The 21667-nt window shown below is 47.4% G+C and overlaps 1 protein-coding gene across 2 annotated transcripts; it reads left to right on the top strand.

Annotated features, from left to right (window-relative positions):
* The first annotated feature begins 1006 nt into the window (after positions 1-1006).
* On the top strand, positions 1007-14728 carry LOC139675990 (2-hydroxyacylsphingosine 1-beta-galactosyltransferase-like). Of its 2 annotated transcripts, none has more exons than XM_071564322.1 (6): positions 1007-1112; positions 7940-8787; positions 11877-12016; positions 12189-12265; positions 12640-12859; positions 13783-14728. In XM_071564322.1, exons 2-6 carry the CDS (start codon positions 7942-7944, stop codon positions 14096-14098), a joined length of 1599 nt encoding a protein of 532 aa, XP_071420423.1. In that variant the 5' UTR covers positions 1007-1112; positions 7940-7941; the 3' UTR covers positions 14099-14728. The 2 variants fall into 2 exon arrangements, with proteins under 2 accessions (XP_071420423.1, XP_071420422.1); XM_071564321.1 differs by lacking the exon at positions 1007-1112 and adding an exon at positions 6070-6125.
* The last annotated feature ends 6939 nt before the right edge of the window (positions 14729-21667 follow it).

Below are 21667 nucleotides of genomic sequence, written 5' to 3'. Positions count from 1 at the left end.
CTGTCCATACAAGCATCACCATGCTATGGGAATAAGAAAGAATAGGCATAACTGAAAAATCCTCTATATGCCAGGTTAAAATAAGTAATTTCTGTAACCCCTTAGATTTTTTTCTTCCTCTGATCACGTGTGCAAAGAAAAGAAACTTGCTAATACATAGGGCCTTGTGGAGATCTTGAGTGCTGTAATGCTCAAGTTTTGCCCCTTGTGCTATATGGAAAAGTTGGGGTGAATCACCAGGTCCATCAGGCTCTCAGTTGCCCTAAAACCAATGCCCTTTGCCACGCTTTCCACCTTGAACATTATGTTGTAGGAGAAGGTGTAAACCTATTGGAAATTTCAACGGAGGATGCAGAGAATGTCATTGGCCTCGCTGCAGATCAACACCTGACTAAGGAGGTGCAACAAGTGCTGGGTTGGGAACTGCTTTGTCAAAGCTATGTGCTTGACACTCCAGGGAAGAACTTTTTTCAAGATTTTGCACCTGCTAGGCAGGCTTAACCTACATCTGTGCTCTCTGCTGCTGTCCTGGTGTAGAGGAGCGTTCTGGTTTCCCTGTGCAACACTGGTGCAGTTTCAGCTGTGGTTAGTGCTGGAACTGGACCAACAGGACCTCCCCTCTGGTGTGTGCTGTCCCTGTATGGGTGCCCTGCAAGACTGCCCCTCACATCCCAATTCCCCTGTGCCCTATCCTTTCCCTCTGGCTGTTCTACCGTGTTCCTTTCTCTCAACGAGGTCCCGGCACTGAGAGGGTCCGAGTGGGGCCCAGCAGCGGCCACTGGAGGGATGCTCTGACTCGTTTTAGGCGCTGTGGCCTGGCCGGAGGCACAGGTAGCAGCTGTCAGGCGCTGCCCCTCTGCCTGCTCGAGCTGCAGGGGCGGATCTCCGTGCCCCTCGGCCCCGGTCTGGCCCTGACTCCGTGCCACAGCGCCGGGCTCGGCCCGGGGTGCGGCCCGTGGGACGGGGATGCGCCGCCCGGCCCCGCCCGCGCCCGCCGGCCTGAAAAGCGAAGGGGGCGGGTGGCGGCCGCCTTCCTCCTTCCTTGCCTCCCTCATTCCCTCCCTCCTGCCGCGCCTCTCACTCGGGCCGCGCTCCAGCGGGACGTGCTGCAGGTGGGTCCCGGCACCGCGGCGGAGGATGCGGGGCGGACGGGCCGAGAGCAGCCAGCCCGGGAGCAGCTGCGGCCCGTGCTCCTCGCCCCGTCCCGCCGGGGCGGCTTCTCGCTCCGCTGCCCTGCCCTGCCGCGCCCTGCCCTGCCCGACCGCCGTGCGGGAGGGCCCTTCCAGCCCGCGGTGCGGGGCCGGGGCGGCGTGGGCGGGGGTCGGTGTGAGCTGCGGGCGGTGCGTGCCGAGGCTGCGGGCCTGTGCTGGGCTGCGCTTACCAGGCTGGTGGCAAAGGCACCCGAGCGGTCCGAGCTTCCCCGCTGTCAGCCTGGCCCCGGCGCCTCCGGACCGTGTGCGCAGCCTGGGTCGGTTTAGCGAACCTACTGACGGGCCCGAGTTAAGCATCTGCTTCAGGGGTAGGACCAGAGTGGCACCTGGACGCAGGTTCAGAGCACTTGTTTGTAACTTACTTCATCTTCCTTTAGGAGATTACATCTCAGGAGTGTCTTCCCTCTCCTGTTCTGCCTCCTCTTCCTATGCATCCCTCTTCAACCTTTGTTTGCAGCAGCTCAACCAGGTCTCTCCTCTGGCGCGCTTAGAGCCAAGGAGCTCTTCGTTTTGGTTGTGGTTTTTTTTACATGAGGGCGTCAATTGTTTCATTGAAGATAAGACTCACCCCTAGCTTCTCTACTCCTGTAACTGTCAAATGTGATCAGACTTGTCTGTCAGGACTTTATCACCCCCAGTGCTTTCTACACAAGATTTCACAACTTTATGGGGTGCTTAATAATTTTTCTTTTAATGTGGTGCTTCTCTGTAGAATGAATATGAAATGACAGGGCAGTAAATGGGGAGACTCTTTCCTCTTCACTCCTCTTGACTACTTCTCTAAAGTTTGGTCTGCTTATATCTCTCCAGTTTTCTCTGCAGTCTGAAGAACTTCTTCAACTTGACTGTACAGAAGTAACTCCTTAAGACCAAAAAGTGCACTGCACTGTCATGTGCCCTCACATTGAGGTCTATAGCTCACCTGACTATTTGGAAATGGCTCCAAGCTGTTCTATCTCTTGCATCCAGGGATTACAAATAATGTTCTGTTGTGCTGCCACACCTCAGACTTCAGACCACTCACAAGGAGCACAGTCTCACATCAGCTGCTTAGTCTTGCAGTTGTGTTGTAAGTGAGAGGAAAAGGTCGTCCGGAAGAACTTGCTATTACAGGGCACCCTGGTGTCACAAACCATCTCTGTTCCTTTCAGAAGACAAACAGGAAGCCTCTGGATATGAAATGAGTGAAATCTCACCACCTAGACTGATTTAATGTATGATGAGAGGCCAGGTGGGGAAGCAGATATGTGCTGTTTGATGCCAGCCCCCAGCTCAAATTCTTGAACATGTGTGTGATTTCAAATGCTGCAACAAGCTGAGATACGGGTCTTTGTTTATTTTCTCAGTTTTTACAGACCAGTATTTTCTTTAATACTGTGGTTCCCTGGCAGTGACCTGGGGACTTCCAGCCTCCTGCTAGCCCACAGATTCCTACCTTGCCTGTCCTCTGTATAACTGTAGTGAGACAGGAAAGCTGTTGAAAATGGTCCAACATCCCAAAAGTTTGGAACCAGTTGGGGACTACATCAATCTTTGTCCAAAACAGATGACCCAGAGCATTTGTAATGCTGTTTTGGCTGTAGCAATAGTAGCACTAGTGTGGTGCAAAGTATGGATTATTTTGTTGCTGACTTGATCACTGCTGTGGTTATTCCCTTTAGTCCTCTGGGGATCTGGACTTCATCCTCTGTGTTTGTAGTGAGCTTCCGGGAATATGTAGAAAGAAAGATGTTGGAAAGGTAGGCCATTTTGAGCAGACCATCTGTGCACTATTCATTGTGTGAGCAAACAGAATTTCAGAAAAATCAGAGCTGTAACCTGCCAGGGGATGCTTACGTTTGAGGGAGAGGTTGGGGTTTTTTTCTTGCTTATTGTTTTCTATACTAAAATACTAATACTAATGAAAGTGTATTGTAATACTAAAGTTAGTATTCTATAATGCTAATATTAGTGTTTTATTGTTATTTACTCAGGTGACTCTGTTGATGAAGGAGTCTGTGATAAACCAAAATGAGCACAGAAGGCCACTAAACACTGGGCTGGATCTGATTCATAGTTAAACTTCTTTAATTCCACCTGTGCTTTATTAAGTTTACTTGGTACAGTATTGTGTCTTCTAGGTTTTTATTAGAGATTCCCCTGGGCAGCTTGTAGTGCAGCATCTTCCTATAGTGACAAAATTCCTCTTGGAGCTTCATACTGCCTCCTTGCATGGAGTCATGGCTCCCATAAATTAGCCACAACTAGGTTGGCTGCCATTAACTTGATGGTAGAACATGGTCCTGGTTTTTCTGGATCACACCCAACAGAACAGGCATAAAGTAAATAAACTTTCACGGAGAGAAAGGACTTCACCAACAAGCTTATGAAGTTTATAGTGAAGACATTTTATTTCACACAGCACATGGTTTATATAGGGTTAGAGGTACATCTTATTGGCTAAAAAGGTCTCACCCCAACACCCTAGAACTTCTAATTGGTTAAAAGCCTATCTCTCACAAGTCCAGTGTTTGTATTATCTCATCCCAATGTTTTGAGGTCCATGTCTGGAGATCAGGAAGGCAGTTGAGACGTTCTCATGAAAACACTTGCAAGGAGTGACCGTCGCCTACCGGACAAACAGCAGGTGTGTGTCCTTGCAGGCTGAAGTATCGGCATGATTCTCACGGAGCTGAAGCAGTTTGGATTGCTCAGAAATTAACTTTTTGCAAGCAATCTTACAACACAGGCAGACTTCAGTATCTTATTCCAGGAAGAGTTTTGAGCATCCAAGGGAAGTTGTCCTTTGCTTTTGGTTTTAAAGGAATTCTGCTGCTTTCTTAACTCCTGAAAAATTTGCAATGAAAACATTTCTTACTGCAGGCAAAACCTAGACAGCGACTAGGGTAGGGTGCAGGAGGGGAAAAAATTCTGTCCCATGAATATGGGCTTCCAGGGCCTAGACAGGAACAAGGTAATATGAAATACTGTAGGAGAGGGAGAGATGTAAACAACAGACTCCTTGCACTTGAACCTGTTCATTGCCCATTCTTTATGAAGTTCTTTGCCTAATCTGCTTGCTGTCAGAGGTTTTAGTACTCCAGCCTAATAAAAGGCACCTGAATTAAATTAGACCTGTAGCTGTTAATTTAAACAAGTTTTCACTTAAATTAATTGATGTAATTTTCCATCAATACCAAAGTCATACCCTGTCAAACATGTTAAACAGGGCAAAATTATGGGGCAAATTTCAGCCCAGTAAGAGGTTTCTCAGGGGGATTTCAGAGCACTGTGCTCTCTTTGCTCCCTTTCTGCTGCCTCCCATTTTAATGTCAATGGATTGTTGTGACTTTGAAAGCAAACTCCCAGCCACTGAGTGTGGCCAGGTGTGCAGGGCAAGGATGCTGCTGCCTACAATAAAAGTCTCAATTCCCCCCTGCAACAGGTTTTGGTCTTCCTCTCATTGAGGTCCTGCTCTGCTCTGTGCGCTGCAGTGGTGAAACTTAAAGCCTTTGTGGCATGGGCTTTTCTATCAGTTCCCTTGAATCCTGGCTCTGGCTTCCAGTGTTAACTGTTATGTTAGGGGATTGCTTTGCATGGCTCCACCAAGCATTGCCATGAAAACAGGAAAGGGTCTGTTCTCTCTTTACAAGCCTACTTGCAGTGCCCGGCTTATTTTTGCAATATTTATGTGATTTAGCCACTAGTCCAGAAATTCCAGACCACAAACGAGGAGGTGATTCTGTCTACTCTGCCCTCAGGTCTAGTGTGGGATATGTCATTTACTTGGATTTTGCAGCTGCATCAAGGCACAAGCTGTGAATTCACCTCTCTACAGAATCTCGTTCCGGTGCCCAGATGTTTGAAGGTTTCTGTTGAAGGCTACCTGCCTGCAGCCCTCAGTGGGTGCAAACAGCTGAGCTGCTATAGCCAGAGAGCTGGGCTGAGTCCTGTGCTGCGGATGATGCTGTGCTGCCCACAGCACCTGCCCTTGTGGAGGACCCTGCCGCAAACCTCATGGTGCAGCTTTGTTGCACAGTGTCAGTAAGACGTAAAGCAGGAAGGTCAGCAGGTGGATTTTGAGCCATCCCTCATCTGGGCCACTTAGCCCTTTTCTAGGTCTGGGACTTCTTTCCTCTTTGCTATCAACCTGAGATTGTAACAGTGACTAGCTGCTGAACGAGGGACAGAGAGCAGAGCACTGCCCTTTGTGCTGGTAGTTATGCCTTCGTTATATCCCAGGAACACTAAAAATCAGGGATGTGTCTGGTGTATCCAGCACAGCTCTAGGGCTGGAGCTGTGGCCAGGATACCTCTTCAGCCACAGACAGAGCAGAAATTATCTCTGGTGGTATTGAGCTGGGGTTGGAAAAAAAGGTCTCTTCTGCAGTCTGGCATCCTTTCACCACTTAAGAAGATTTACAGCGTCCTTTGTTGCCTGGGCAGGGAGAGGAGGTTCCTGAGCCAACACCTTTAGGGGTTTCTCCTGATGTTGGAAAGGATAAAGCTGCCAAGAGCAGTTTGCAAGTCTCACTGTGTCAGCATGTGCCCCTGACCTGAGGGTTGAGATTGCCAGCTTGTCATTTGGATTTTGGCAACCCGTAGACAGTCCTGGCTGAGCCCCTATAGGGTGATGCCTGGCACATAGGTCCATGGCAGAACATGGTCTTTGTTGAAGATGGATGACAAAATTTTATTTAAGTAACTATTCCTTTCACCTGCACTATTTCTTAACCTTTTACTTGTTGCCCAATGAGAAAACACCCTGTCCCACATATAAAACCTCTTCTGCTCTTCTCAACTATACTTATGTGTGTGTATGACCCATGAGGTGCCCCAGGACAAGCCTATTCCTGCACCTGTCCTAAGCTCCCTGCCATCCTAGAGAAGACCAGGAGTGTGTGGCTGCCATCCTTCCCTTGTTTCCTGGAAGCAGTATGTATTCTGAATCTGCTGCACAATGTCATAGCCAAATGCATTATTTTACCTGGTGTTGAGCAAGATAAATTTCCTTTGGACCTCTGAAGTAAGCTAAGAACTAGACTGGCTTTGTGGGGTGTAGCTCCATTGTGACCAACACTTTATCACAGGCCAGCCTGTTCCCGCTGATGGAGAGGCAAGATGCTGCGCAGATCCTTACTTTCCTTGCAGAGCTTATGATCTCTTCTCTCCAACCCATCACCTTTGCCTCCATTCTGCTGGAGCTCTTGCTCTTTGGGTCCAACAACACCTTTGGTATCTGTTAGGGTTTCTCATGTTTCTTACCACTCCTGCAGGCATAGCCACATGGTTGACCCTGGGTGGGAAGGGTGGGAGTCCAAGCACCAGCAGGAGTTGCCTTTGAAACAGGGGAAGGTCCCAACAAGCACCTGCTCTGTTTCCTTCCCATATCCTGTCCCCACATGGGACAGGAAAGCAATGGAGGAAGAACGAGGCACTTTTACTCTCCCATGTCTGGACCCTAACTTGCTTGGTTTGACCAGAGGCAACCAGATGCTGAGGGTAGTCTGAAGATTGTATTTAGCAGGAACTTGTCCATGACTTTCTTTCTCACCTCTTAGTTGATCAAGCACTAGTGGAAAGACTATCATAAGATCTTGTACCAAATTCTGTTCTGTCATGTCCCTGAAGCTCTTCCAGGGCTTAGTGTGTGGGGCCATCCAAAATCCAGTTCTAATTGTTCCCATTTTAACTTCTTCCCCTTCCCCCCACTTCTTAGCATGTCTGAACTGGGTCATCAGAAAATGACTCTGCTTCTGACTATTCCCAAATAATTATCATGTAATTCTTTTCTCAAAATAATGTTAGGTGTGGGTGAGGTGCGTTTGATTCCAGTGATGTAGCAACATCCCTTACACAACAGAAATGTTGGGTGTTTCACCAAACTGAGAAGGGGATGACGGTTTTAGTAGTGTGACTAAGGGGCGTCAGTGTGCCACCGGTGTTGCGTGTTATCTCTGGGGTTGCTTTCTGCGTTTGCCTCCTTTCCAGTGGATGAGTATCCTGGCACCTGCTTTCCCTTTCCAGCCCTTTTCCCAGAGCCCCTCATGACTGATCTGTAGTGGAGCAGCTCTCTGTCCAGAGCCCTGTTGTGCTCTCAGGGATTGCAGTTTCTCTTAGCAAGTTCTAGTGTGACCTGGATTTGCTCCCGCCCTGTCTGTGCTGAGCAGGGTGCCTTGCTAGCCATGTGAGGGCCAAAGCCAGAGCACACCTCTTGGCATTCCCACCCAGCTCTGCAGGCCTTCTTGCGAGCTTGCACAGACATCAAGGGCTCAGAGGGAACCAGCCACTCTGGCTGGACAGAAATAGAAATGAAATCCCGCTGGGCTGGTTCCGTAGCGGTAACCAGGGACTGAGCAGCAAGTGTCCCTGCTGGTGCTGTGACCCAACAGAGCTCCTCCAGCTGCTCTCCCTCTAACTCTCTGCTGAGTTAGTCTCTCTAAGTCAGTCTGCTAGTTTTTGAGCCTTAGGAGCATGGAGAAGAGGTTTTATGGAAAACTCCCCAATATACCCTGATATATAACTTTAGTTGTTGGGAGGGGTTTTTTGTGTTTGATTTGTGGGTGTTTTTTGTTTTTTCAGGGAAAGGCAGATGGATGGGGATGGATGTTCCCCAGTGAAGAGCTCCAGACTGCTCTCCTTTCCTAGCTTGTGAGCTTCTGGCTTGCAGCTACAATCGCAGCTGTTAGCTGCTCAATGCAGGACAGAGCATTTCATACTACACTAATGGCATGTTTCTCTCCTTGCAGTGATGAAGATGTTGAAGGTGCTACTGTGCCCTGCTGCTCTTCTTTTCCTAGTGACTGCATTCACTCTGGAGCCATCTCACTGTGCCAAGGTGCTGATCATGCCCACTATAGTCTTTGACAGCCATTTGCGAGTCTTCATGCGAGTGGCAGAAGCGCTGACTGACAGGGGCCATGACCCTGTGCTACTTCTTCATGAAGGTCGGGACGTGGAAACCCACGTGCCTGGCTTCCGTGTGCAGAGGTACTGGGGGATCTTCAGCACAGAGAGCGCAGACGCCTGGGTGCAGGAGAAGATAAAGCGTGTCTTTCAAGGGAAGATGACCTCTCTGGAGGTGTTTTCCTTTTTGGAGAAGTACCTGGAAAACTGTGACCTAGTACTGGGAAACTCTACCCTTCTGCAGAAACTCCAGTTTGAGCACTTTGACCTGCTGTTGGTGGATCCCAATGAGATGTGCGGATTTATCCTGGCCCATATCCTACATGTCAAATATGCTGTGATTTCCACTGGTTTCTGGTTCCCAGCAGAGATTGGTGCCACTTCCCCCATTGCCTATGTCCCTGAATTCAATTCCCTGATGACAGACAGGATGGACTTCTTTGGTAGGACTTGGAATCTCCTAGTCTACATGATCACTCGTGTGGCTACAAAGCTGGTCATCCTGCCCAAGTTTGAACGTCTCATGGAGAAGCATAGGGTGGAGCCCAAGACATCCATGATGGACCTTGTTCATGGAACTAGTCTTTTCTTCCTCTGTAATGATGTGGTGTTGGACTTTCCCCGTCCAACACTCCCCCATGTAATTTTCACAGGGGGGATCCTCGCTGAGCCTGCAAAGCCCCTTCCAGTGGTAAGTCCAGGAAAACTTTGAGCTATAATTGCAGGTTAACTGGGGGAGTTATTTAGTACAGCTCTTCTTTTGAAGAACCTTGTGAAAGTTCTAAAGCCCTGGGAGTCTGGAAAGCTGCAGTTCTAAAGCTGCTTGTGGGTACATCAGGGAGACAGAGAACACTGAGAGTTGTCAGGCTGCAGAGAGGATGTAGAATTAAGTTGTCCCCTCTGAAGTGGGGTTTGGCTTCACTGTCCATGTAAAATGGAGTATGGAATTCCTAAGCTGCAAGTGTGACCCCTGGGACTTGATCATGAGTAGTTTGTTTGCTCATATGCTGAAGTGGAAATGGGAAGAACAATTAATTTTTCTTCCTTCATCACTGATACACGTTAATCCAGAATTTTCTCTTTCACCCGATTTCTCTCAGGGCATTTCTGCCCTTGAGCTTATAATCATAAGAACCTTGCTTGTTTCCTCATCAAATTCAGTGCAGAATCCCAAAGTTACAAAATAGAGGACCATCATCCCCCTTTTCTCAAGGTCCAACCTCTAGGATGCCTGAAGAGTTTTCTCTGGCCTATACCTCATCACTGTCTGTAACTACCTGAAGGGAAGTTACAGCCAGGTGGGGGCTGGTCTCTTCTCCCAGGCACTCAGCAGTAGGACAAGGGGGCACGGGCTTAAGCTCTGCCAGGGGAAATTTAAGTTGGATATCAGAAAAAAATTCTTTACAGAGAGAGTAATCAGGCATTGGAATGGCCTGCCCAGAGAGGTGGTGGATTCACCATCCCTAGAGATTTTTAAACGCAGATTGGACGTGGCACTGAGTGCCATGATCTAGTAAATGGACTAGAGTTGGACCAAGGGTTGGACTCGATGATCTCTGAGGTCTTTTCCAACCCAATCAATTCTATGATTCTATGATAATCCCAGTAGTAAAGTCAGAGGAACAAGCTCTTAAAGCCTCCACTTAAGACAGTATTGGAATAGAGCAGGATCTGTCTGCCAGTACACTTATTACCTTACCACTTTGAAAAACACCGGGGCGAAATAAACCTGGATAACAAAACTTGAGCAGTCAAGCTGTCCTGGTGTCCTGACTACAGGCCCGAAATGAAAATAAGATTTCAACTTTTAAATTATTAGAGGCCAGTCAGGATCTCTGATGGCAGCCTTAATTGAGAAAGGATGACAATATTTTTCAGTTATAAAGAAAAAAGTGAGATCAAGTGCCTTTGAAAATAAGGTCTCTGGATGTGTATGCACATCAGCCTTTCCAAGTGGCACAGCATGCAGGTAACGAAATGCACGTAGGGTGCTCTGAAAGCTGTGTCAGAGAACTCTGTGTCACAGCTCTTGCGCAACACTGGCTTGGTCCAATCTGCCTGCATACCTACCTGCCTTATAAAGAAGGGAGTAGTTTGCTAGGGCATTACTCATGTGCTTTACAGCTTCCAGAACAGATCCCAGGGTGCCTAAGGAAGGAATGATGGAGATAAGTCCAGAGCCCTGCAGTGGGTGGTGGCTGTCAGGCTAGCAGGTAAGCATGTCTGGGTCCAGCTTACGGGATGCCAACAGAAGAGAGAGCCTCTGTAGGTCTAGGTGTAGCTTAAAAAGGTCCCATCTGAGCTGGAGTAGAGTTATGTCATTAAGGTGTTTATTTTCTCCTATTTGAAACACTATGATTTTTGAGTGCTCCTAACTAGGACTTGGTGAAATATAGGTATGTATTTGAGAGATAGTGAGAATGTTTGGTGGTCAACCATGTTTCCCTAATAGCTTTAATGCTGTTTATGAAAGTCAAAAGTTAAGGCCCAACTAGAATGGAAAACATATCATCAGTTTTGTGAGTCATTGTACTTTTATTTAGAAAAGTAAAACTACCACATTCTCTTCTGTAGCAGTTTCAGTGGTTGTACTTCTCAAAGGTTGTGAAACTCAAGAGAACAGAGAAGCCAAAAATCTCAGTTGTAAACTTTTTGATTCTTGGACTGTTTTAGGGCCTTTTAAGCATTTCTGCAAAGGTAGGCTTGAGTCCCTGAAGCATACAACCAAGGACAAATATCGCCAGAGAGTAACACTGAGATGTGCTTTGTAACACTTTTGTACTAGGAGCCTCTGACTTACAGACTACTAGTAACATTCTGAATTATTCACATTATTTTTCTCTTTTAATAATAGAAAGTGTGGGGGGGTTTGCCATTCATGTTCTCCTACATGTTTATTTCAAGGAAGTATTCATATTCAAAGATAGTTTTTATTAGACCTCCCTAAAATGCTGCTGACTGGGATAGATGGGAATCTTGAAGCAGGACAGAATCCATAAAAAGGAAGAGTCTACATTTGCTCCACAGCAGCTGTGGTATCTGATCCCTTCTCCCTGCTGCCTTCTGGCCTTGGTGGAAAAAAGCACAGACTCTGTTCTGGATATACATCTGTTTATGTAGCATTACAGGTAGCTTCTAAATGAAGAACCAGTAACTGTGGTTCTTACTGGATCTGTAGCTACCTCTCTGCCTAGTGATCAAAAATGAAATCTGCTGCCTGCAAGTAGCTATCAAGAATGGGTAGAAATCTCCTAGCAAGATAGCAAACCCTTCTGCCACCTCCAGGAGCCTTCAGCATTGGAGTGTGGGGAATCTCTAGCAAGGTGTTATTCCTGACTGTGGGATGTTTTCTCTGTTGTATTAGCCTACTGTTAGAGACCCTGACAGGCCTCCTGTCTTAGTGGTGATGGGAAAATAGCCTTCCTCTTTTTACTCCAATTTCCTTCTCTGCTCAGAATTTCCTACATGGGCCCTATGTTTTCAGAACCTTGTCAAAGAGTAATTGTGTTACCTCCAATGCACGAGGTAATGCTGTAAAATGCACGTTTTGGACAACAGCCTGCAAGTTCCCAAGATCAGCAGGTGCTCAAGTAATTTCTGCCTGGCTGAGTGCAGCAATCAGTGAGTTTAGAGTTTATTCCCTGGTGAAAACCATGTAGCTTTGTGCTCCAGGTGGATTTGGCTTCTTCTCTGTAGACAACTTTCTACTGACAGAGGCAAGAGTGGGAAGGGCCTTTCTCCATCAAGACTTCAAGGCAGCTGTGTGTGTTTTGCCCACAGGGTCTGCGTCTCTGGGTGGAAGCAGCAGAGGCAGGTGTAGTTGTGGTCTCCTTTGGCATTGGGATCCGAGCTCTTCCAAGTGATTTGGTGGAAAAGATGGCTGGTGCGTTTGCTCGGCTCCCGCAAAGGGTGGTATGGAGGTGAGAAGGGAATGGGATTCCTTTTAACTTGAGCTGGATGAAAACCTATGTTGAGGGGGGATTCATTTCAAAACACAGAATTTGCTTTCTATCTCTCAATCTGATTGAATTTATTGTTGTTCTCTGTTTCTTTCTCTTCCCTTTTTTACCCCTCCTCTGTCTCCTCCCACAGATACTTTGGTCAGAAGCCAAGAAGCCTGGGCAAGAATACTCTGATGATGGGGTGGCTGCCCCAGAATGACCTGCTAGGTAAGGCTGGGTTCTGTGTATGTGTGTGCTGCTAGCAACATCCCTGGGGTTTAGCCCAAACCACAGCAAAGGCATAAAAGGACAACAGCATCTGTGTGGGTCTAAGTCTGCTGCTTCCTGTGAGTCTGATCTATACAAAATATGGTCCTCACCTAACACATGCTAGAAGCTGCTTGGCTCCAATCTCTCCTCTCCTCCAGGTGCTGCTCAGCAAGTTCTGGGCTGCCAAAGGCCAGGTGTGTTCCCAAAGGGTAGCATCCTCTTTACTCAGCATGCCTAGTTTTCCCTAAGCATATATCGACGCTGTGTGTAGCCCCTGGTAGCCCTGTTTCAACATGGAAGGCACTGACCTGCTGCCATTTCTTTACCTGCAGGCCATCCTAATGTGAAAGCCTTTGTCAGCCACTGTGGGATGAATGGTGTATTTGAGGCAATTTATCATGGTGTGCCTGTGGTGGGATTTCCTTTCTATGGGGACCAGTTTGACATCATGACCAGAGTGCAGGCGAAGGGCATGGGTATACTCATGGACTGGAGCAGAGTGAAAGAAGAGGAGCTTTACCAGGCAGTCATCACAGTCATCTCTGACCCCAGGTGAGGCATCTGGAAGCATCAAGCTCTTCCTTGGTGCAAACTGTGTGTAGGAACCAGTGTGTGTTGTTGTGTTGACCCCTACACAGCCCGTGATGGCTTCTGGATGAAGCACAGTTGCAAGCATTGCTCAGCTGGCCAGGTGTGTTAGTGCCTCAAAATCCTGAGATGCAGTTCAGTAGATACTCCAGCATTTGCTGTTAGAGAATGTGATCTAGTCCTGTTTGATTCTGACTGTTAACATTCTTAGAAAGCTTTCTGAAATGTTGGGACACAGACCTCTTCTCTTAACGCTAGCATATCACCAGGGAAAGTGAGATGACACCTCACCTTGGGATTTCCTCTGGTGTTGTCCAAACAGCTTTCTGCAGAAACAGAGAAGGGACTGCAGGTAATGCTCCATCTGTTTGTTCTAACAACTGGATACTCTGCCCTTTACTAGAACTGCTGCAGCACAGTGGCACAGGGCTCCCATTTTCTAACAGGCCATGCAACTGCTGGTGCTTGAAATACTGCCTGAGAGCTTGATTTTCTTAATATTTTATATTTCTTACATATCGGGACGTGTTGCAACTTGGTACCTTGAAGCATTTGGCCAGTCATCAAGTGTGTAACTTTACTTGATGCTGGGGGAGGTTTTGCGTGCAAGTTCCCCTCAGAAAGTATAGCACACATGAACTCACTGAACAGGTACTTATGAGCTGAACTGTCAGTATTGTTAACAAAACACAAAGTAAATACACTCTGGTTTGTGCTTACATGGCTGGCAATTGCCATCAGAGTGGCTTTCAGAAGAAGAATGGAAGAAATTTGCCCTTCTCACAAGGTATTATTTGGGACTTGAAAGCATCACTGGATGTCTCATCCCTCTTCTCAAGAACGACACTCATGTCAAAAGGTTAACTTCTTGTCCTCTTCCCTTGCAGCTACAGAAAAGCAGCCCAGCTCATCTCAGCTCTGCACCTGGACAGACCAATGCATGCTCTCAATAGGACAGTGTATTGGCTGGAGTACATCCTTCGTCACGACGGGGCACCCTATCTTCGCCCTGCTGTCTATGACCTCTCCTTATATGAGTACTTCTGCCTGGACATCTTGGCTCTCCTCTTGTTGTGTCTGGCTGGTACTGGATTTGTTCTGTACAAGTCTGTGGTGTGGTGCAGAAGGAAGAGGGCCAACCCTGTGTATCAGAATGGCAATTGCATGAAAGGCCACTTCACAGAAGAGAAAAAACTGCAGTAGTGGCTCAGTGTGTTCCAGAGTCAATCCTGTCACTGTGAAATGAACTGCTGCTGTGCCAAGAAATGTATGGCATGCAGGCACAGAGAGAGGTGAAAGATTCGTGGGTCTGCATGAGAAGAGAGTGGGGAGGGAGGAGTATTGCAAAGGCCTGTGTGCACACCTCTGTGTACAGCACCTGTGGGCGGGGGGGCAAATTCAGGTGTGGGTGGGAGCACTTGGCCAGGACACTGGGAATGGGACATGGGTAGCTAGACTTCCAGGGAGGAGTGCAAGTTGTTCCCTTTGTATTGCACGCTGGTTTAGATGCTGGTGTTGTTCTTGTGGCTTTTTGGATTATGGAGGCTCGGAAGGTAGGAACAGCATTTTATGAGTGGCAGCCACCATTTCTCCTCTGTCTTGTTACTGAGAGCCCCAGGAGTCAGGATACCTTTATGTGCAGGTGAGGACCTGAAGAAAAGCAGTGGACAGGGAAGGACACTGAAAGTATCACCTACAAGAGAGCAAAATTGGTCTGTTTTAAATTCCATGGGTAAATAATGTTCTCCCTGCTTCAATGACCCCTTTGCAATTCTGTTTGTGTTTGAACTAAATTATTATTTTTTAAAATAAAGTTATACTCTTTCTCCTGTGTGGCAGTTCTCTGGTCTTGGTTTAATGTGAACCTGTGATATTTGCAAGAGGAAGTTGTTCAAGCAAGATTAAAGTGCTTTTTCCTTTTTGTTACTGCTGCTAAGGTCTCTGCATACCTCCATCAGCAATTTTTTGGCCTTTCCAGAGGGTTTCATGCAGTGCCTTCCCTCCTCTGCCAGCATGTGGCACACACCCATGCCCATGGCATCTCTAAACCTGTGATGAAAGAAGAACCTGGAACAGATGCAAGTGCCAGGACCACAGGAAGAGCAGCCAATAGCTTGGAGATCTGGTTGTAGGCATATGGGCCATACAGCATGTTTATAGAAGCAGAAAGCTCTGGCCTTTCAGAAGAAAAGGGAAACACCTGCTCATTTTGATGTGAACAGGCCTACTGTTGCCCCACTCGGGGACATGGTATGGAGCGACACCTAATGTGTTTTTACTCACCCTGGACTCTGAGACAAACCCACACTTGAGTGCAGTTGCACAACCCACCTACAGTGCTGACCGATGGTCCCACTGGCAGTGCCCCATGCTGAATGTCCAGGGCTCTGCTCTGTGCTCCCAGCTGGGGCCACTGCATTGCTGACACAAACTAGAGAGTAACGTCACTGCCACAGCTGCCCTCGGTGGTGTTTCCATGCTCTGCCCTTGCTTGCTCTTGTGTGCGTTTCTCTTTTTGGTTAAAAAGTGTGTTACCACGTGAAACAGCAGCTTGGCTGGGCTCCTGGGCTGCTCTTGGTTGGGATAGTGCAGTGCTGTCTTCGCTTCCCCAACCCTCAGCTTGCAGAGGGGCTATGGTGAAGGTGACTTCAGTTGAGGATCTCATTTGCCATCAATGACATATGAGAAGAGCCCATAGTCCTAACCTGTAACTATCTGGGAGTTGTAACTATCTCATGACAGAAGATGCTCTTCCTGGAGCTTCTTGCTGCCTGGGATGCCCAAGCCTGACAACAGGCAGTGGTGGGCACGGCAACCCATCAGTCTTCCTCTGTAGTAGCCCTTTGTGGCTTTGAGCCCTCTGAGCTGAGGATGCGGAGTTTAGTTGTCCCTAACAGGACACAGATGGAGATCAGAGCAAAGTGAGCTGCTAACACATATTAGGGAAAAAACAGGTCCTGTAGACAAGTGGTAGAAACACTGTCTGCCTGGCACCTTTCTATCCGCAAGTTGAAATTTAAAGGTCGATGGGATTTTGGGTTTATTTTTGCATTAAAAAAGATACTGCCACAAGTTTTCAGTATTCCTGCCTGTTGCCAGTTGCACTATGGCGACCTTGTTGTCGTCTCCTAGCAGATGAGCGTGGATAAGGGGGTGGAGGTGCGGCATTTTGTCATCTCTGAGGTGGAAGGAGATCATTACTGCTGCCTACGTAAGAGTTTGGATGTTCAGATTAAGCTGAATATAGCAAGAGAGTTGGCAAGGTTGTGGATTGGTGACAATCTTGGATTGTTTTGAACTTTAAGAAAAAGTAGCAGAGGAGAAAGGCACCATGTTTGCAAACTGGTGCACTGGCAGGAGCACCATGGCCTGATGGGGACAGAGCCCAGTACATTGCTTTGCTTGCAAACAGAAGAGCAGACAGAAATGTTTGAGACCCAAGGAGCCTGTGTGGGCTTACAAAAATATTAGTCTATTTCCCTATGCTGCCTCCTTGCTAGTCACAATTCCACAAAGAAGTTCAAGCCAGCACCACATGGAGCATTAGCATGTTGTCTCCTATCAGATATGCCCTTAACTCCTTGAATTTCTCATGACTATCATTTCCAAAGGTATTGCAGGGTTAGGAGGCATACCTATCCAGGGAGTAAAAATATATATAATCTATTAAAAAATGATTCAACAATTTGGTGAGAACTACTTCTAATGTAGTAAAGCACTAACCTGCCCAAGGACACTGTCAAAACACTCAAAACACTCTGAAGTGATGAATCTTGCCCACAAAAAGCTATGTACAGGATTAGAAACTGTCAGAAGCCATTCTTTAAGTTATGAGGTTGTTTTATGGAAGTATTTGAATATACTCATTAAAAATCAGGGCTTCTCTAGCTTTCCCAGCTTTATTCCTGTCCTCTTTAAATCTTTTCCTATTGAAAACTTATCTCTTTACTTTTCTCCTTGATATTCTTTCAGTATTGAATACAAAAGGAAAGTATAACAAGGCATTAAGCTACTTATTAAGTTAGATTAGAAGTAATGAGTGGCCTGTCACACACATTAAAAGCTTTTGTGGGGGAAGGGATGTGGGTGAGCTTTGTCCTTCAGGCAGCTCTGCCTTCATCTTGGTGCCTGATCTCTGGGCACAGGGCGCCTCAGTTACTGAGAGCCCTCCCCCGTCACAGGTACTGAGGCAGGCAAGTAGAGCTCTGGTGTAACTTGGGAAATTATAACTGCGGTTTATGAGGCAGCAAGCAGGGAGCAAGCCTTTTTTTTTATTTTATTTTTTCCCCTCAAGGAAAAGTAGGACATGAGTCAATACTTCTCAGAAGGCTGAAGAAGCCCAGGTGCTGCAAGCCCAGCTAAGCCCGGCACAGTGCAAAGCTGCTTTCTGCCCCTCTGTCCTGCTCTCGCAAGGCGCGAGCAGCCTGAGCGGGACGCAGCGATGCCGGCAGTCTCGCTGCTGTGTGCTGATCCGGCTGCGAGGGCCCCGAGTGGCTCTGCAGCGGGGAGGTGTTCAGGGCATGCATGAGCCAGCTTTTCAGGTTCATCCGGCCCCACAGCTCCTCACAAACCGGCTCTGTGCGTGAGGCACGGCAGCCTTGAGATCGGGAGCCATGCCGGCGCTGCAAACACCCTGGGTTTGCCAATGAGTGTGTTTTCCAGGTGCTGGCTGTCCAGCTCTGCCCAAACTCTCTCCTCTGCGGGAGCAGCCCCTTGCAGGGGACAGGGAAGGGGTGAAGCCACTCTCGCACGGCTCCTCCCTCAGCCCCCAGCGCCAGCCGCTGCACCATTGCGGGAGCGCACAGCGGAGTTGGCACTGCCTCAGAGGCTACTCCCCTGAAGGATTTGCAACCAGCTCATAAACTGCGGCTGCTCATCCCCGCTGCCTGGCTTTGGGAGGGTCCCCGCATACCCCTGGCAGCATCTCCACGGGAGTGCCTGGCCGTGGGCTGCAGGAGAGCCACGTCAACTCCACGGCTGGTTTTTCCGGCCTGGTAAGGTGTCGGCACCAAACTGTGTCAACAAAATTTGGCTAATAAAGAGAAGCCGTCTCCCTCTGCAGGCGAATGTGAAATCAGTGCATCTGGGAGAGCAAAACCTGGAGGAGCCTGATTTTGACTCACCCCACCGTTTAATGACAGCGAGGAAAAGCGCACCTCTGTGACAGGAAATCCCTTCTCTTCGGCTGATGGAAGGGGCTGTGCATGGCTCAGCCCCGGCCACTCGCCCCCCACAGGCACGTTCTGCCCACGGACATCTCCCTCGTGGCCTCCTTGCACCTCTCTGACGCTCTCGAGATCATGGGCAGTACTTTGACTCTGAGGCTTCCACATTACAAATATTTCCCACAGAGGAAGGCAGTGAGCCCAAGCTCTGTGGGTGCTCAGTCTCCAGCAGTGGCCTTTTGCCTTCAAGACTGCTATCGGAGTGGGCAAGTCCCCCTGTCCCTGCCAGGACCTCCCTGGGGCTGTGTCACGGCAGATGGAGCTGCACAGCCGAGAATATCACCAACAACTATCCCTGTTCCCAGAAGCAGGGAAGTATCAGACTGGCGCCAAATTTCCAACCCTGATTTATTTCAAGAGGGAGGTTTCCCTGGGGGGATGAGCTGTATTTCAGCCCTGGGGATCACCTGACTCACCAGCTGTGTTGCAGGGGCTGGAGTCTTCCATGCCACTGGAGCTAAAAGTCCTCTTCAGTGATGCTTACTTCATGCTCCTGTGGTGTGAGCCCAATTAGCAACATGCAGAAAGTGATATTCCAAAATATAGTACTGCTCTCCCCAGCATCAGTACGCACATTGCTATTCCTCATTTCTGAAAGAGAAAAGCCAGCTGCTAAGCTCTGCACAAGCTCCCAGCTGCTCTGCAAAGCTCAGGGAGCCCAATATGATGGCAAGGTCTGTGCGGCAGCACCTCTCTGCCAGGGCCAGCCAAACTGCAGGAGTGGGGAAGCAGGGCCCTGGCACTTAGAGCAGCTTCTGCTCACCTGGAGAACAAACGAAGCAAGTCCTGAAGGCAATGCACAGAAAGCAGCTTTTCTCCCAGGTACTCAAAGAGGGCATGATCTCAAAAATAAGAAAAGCCTGTGGTGCCTCTTAAGCTGTGCTTTTGGAAGGGCTCACCAAAGTCTTGCAAACACCAAGGACACATTACACACCAGCCAGGAGCTGGGCACCATGCCTTTCAGGACAGCTGAGGGCAGCCAGTCATTTCAAATAGCTGACATCTGTTGAGGTTCTGAAAGCTCTTTCTTTTTCTCCCAGCCTCTTTCTTCCCCCTTGTTCAGGGACTGCTGTTAAGGTGTTTCTCCCTCTCCAGCTGAGCCTGCGTACTCCCAGCCGGACCCCTGTACCTGCTGCTATAAAAGACTCTGAAAGGGATGTAGCTGCAGGCAGGTATTTTTCAGCTTCTTACCCCTCCTCTCTGTGCTACTATTGCACAAATGACTGCTTAGGAATCTTCTTAAGGAAAACTTTTGTGTTACTATTTAATAAATTAGTGTTAGTGATGCTGTTGATTAACATAATCCCTGTCTTCTTTTAATTCAGTTATAAGTGTTTCTGTAAAGTAAGCTCTTCCAAGACCAAACCATGTGCTGATGTAAAACTCAGCTATTTTACTAAAGAGCTTTGCAGAGTTTTCTTCTGTTATTGGGAAACCTGGAAAATGGGGAGATCCTGCTTAATTGTGAAGAGATAAGTGTGCTCATAGTTATATGCAGAACCATTTATCAGGAGTTCAAAGGAAGTTGTTTTTATGAAATCCAAGATAACAAAGAAGGTTGGAGGAGTTACTGAAAATAGAATGGTAGTGTTCACAAGAGTAATGGCAGCCCCATATATCTAATGTCTGCTCTTAGAAAAGTATGTCAATAAACAAAAGAATAACACCCACAGCATTCTTGAAAGCAATACATATTAACCAGTGTATCTTGCTGGAAAAAAAAAAGGAAAAAAAAGAAAGAACATTCCATGTTCTGCAAGTGGTAAACTCAGTGTTAAAATGCCAACAGATTTCAACAGAGGCTTTGGCTGGAGCAGAAGTTCAGTGCCCTTCCTGCAAAGCTTTGGATAACGTGATCTATCAGTTCAGACAGTTGTAATGCTGGATTTTGAGTGCTAGGCAGAGAAATATTAATGGCTGTGTCCTGAATCTACCTATGATCTACATGGGCTGCTATTAAGGCCAGTCTTTTTAAAAGCTAAACTAACTGGGAAGGAGGGTTGAATGGTTAATTTTCATTAAAACTAAATTAGCAAGAAGCTGAGTCCTTTGCAAGAACAGAAGACAAAACCTAGTAAAATCTAATCTTAAAAATTAATTGCTTTGCTCTCTTTTCTCTTGCACTCACCCTCCAGACCAGCAGAGGGAGAGATGATGCTAGAGACATATTTTGGCAGGAGATGAATGAACAAAGTTGTGAATAACTACATATAGTTAAAAAATGGTTGAATTGGGATCAGGCCTAGAGGCACGTTGGAGAAAGTCTGGATTAATTAATTGTAAGCCCATGATTGGGATGGGAAGTTAAAAGTAGCACAGGGCTGGAGCAGGTGGGGAGGGGAGTTCTTCAAGCCATGCATGAGCCTGGGTCCTCCATTCCTGCCCACAATTGCCCAACAGTAAAAAACCCTCTCTGTTGTCTAGGTTGGTCTGAGGTGGCCCTCTGGGCCATGTTCTTGTTTTAGAAGAAACAAGAACATTATGTTTTCATGATATCCCTACCTCCAGGTCTGTGTGTGTTCCCTCAGGCCTTGGCTTTGGATGCAAAACTGTTTTCTTCTGTTTTCTTATCCAGCCTTATCTCCTCTGAGTCAAATGGTCCATCCTTCCCCTGCCTGTAGTTTGGTTTAGGAAGTGGTAGAGATTTGAAGAAACAGCAGACCTTTTGAGCAGCACGGGATCACAGTTGTGTTTGGATTTCATTCCATTCACCTTTTGTCAGGACTGCCCAGCAGCAAATGGAGTGAGCACCTGTATTGTAAGTAGTGGTTGGATCTGATCAGGGAAGTTGCATTACAGAAATCCTTGTACCAAATGGGTTGAAAAAATCCCCCAATGTGGACCAAAGGCTTGAAGATTGTCCTTGCAGGTCATACCTTGCCAACCAAAGGATCCTCTGACTGTATCAGTTCAGAGATGGGTAAAGGAGTATGGGCTTTCCTTAGCAGGACTTTCAAAGGTGTTATTTTGGGTTCTCTAAAAAGCTGCACAAAAGAGGCAAGTAACATGGTGGCAAGCAAAACTTTGCTGGGGATCAAAATAGACTCAAGTAAAATGAATGCTTATCAGTTTAGTTTAGTTAAAAGGCAGAAACAAGCACTTCCTGCTGGCATTACAGGAATAACATTAGTCCCACTTCTGTAGCCAGGGGGGTTTACAAAGCAAAGTGCTGAACTTTGGGCCTGTGCTCCCAACTTTCCCTGGGGTTGGTGTCTGGACTCTGCAGCCTTGACAGACTTCAACCAGAGGAAAGAGGTGATGTTTCATGTGTGTCTGGTGTTAACGTAACTTCTGCTAACCATCAGAATGAGCAGAATGCTTAAGTGGAGAGGTGCCAATGTAAACCCATTGGCAAAATCTGGCTGTGAATGACCCTGGGGCAATTCTGCTTGGCTTAGCAAGGGAGAAGGTGCTTTCTATCTTTGAGAATGCAGGGTGGAGAGTTCTTACACACTATCACCAATGTAGGCAACAGTTCACAATGGCTATTTTGTTAATGCAATAATGTAATTGTACTGTGGCTTATTTTACTCTTGTTTAAAGCACT

The sequence above is a fragment of the Pithys albifrons genome, chromosome 9 (genome assembly GCF_047495875.1).
Source record: "Pithys albifrons albifrons isolate INPA30051 chromosome 9, PitAlb_v1, whole genome shotgun sequence".
NCBI classification, from domain to species: Eukaryota; Metazoa; Chordata; class Aves; order Passeriformes; family Thamnophilidae; genus Pithys; species Pithys albifrons.
This window is presented reverse-complemented; position numbering and strand designations above follow the sequence as displayed.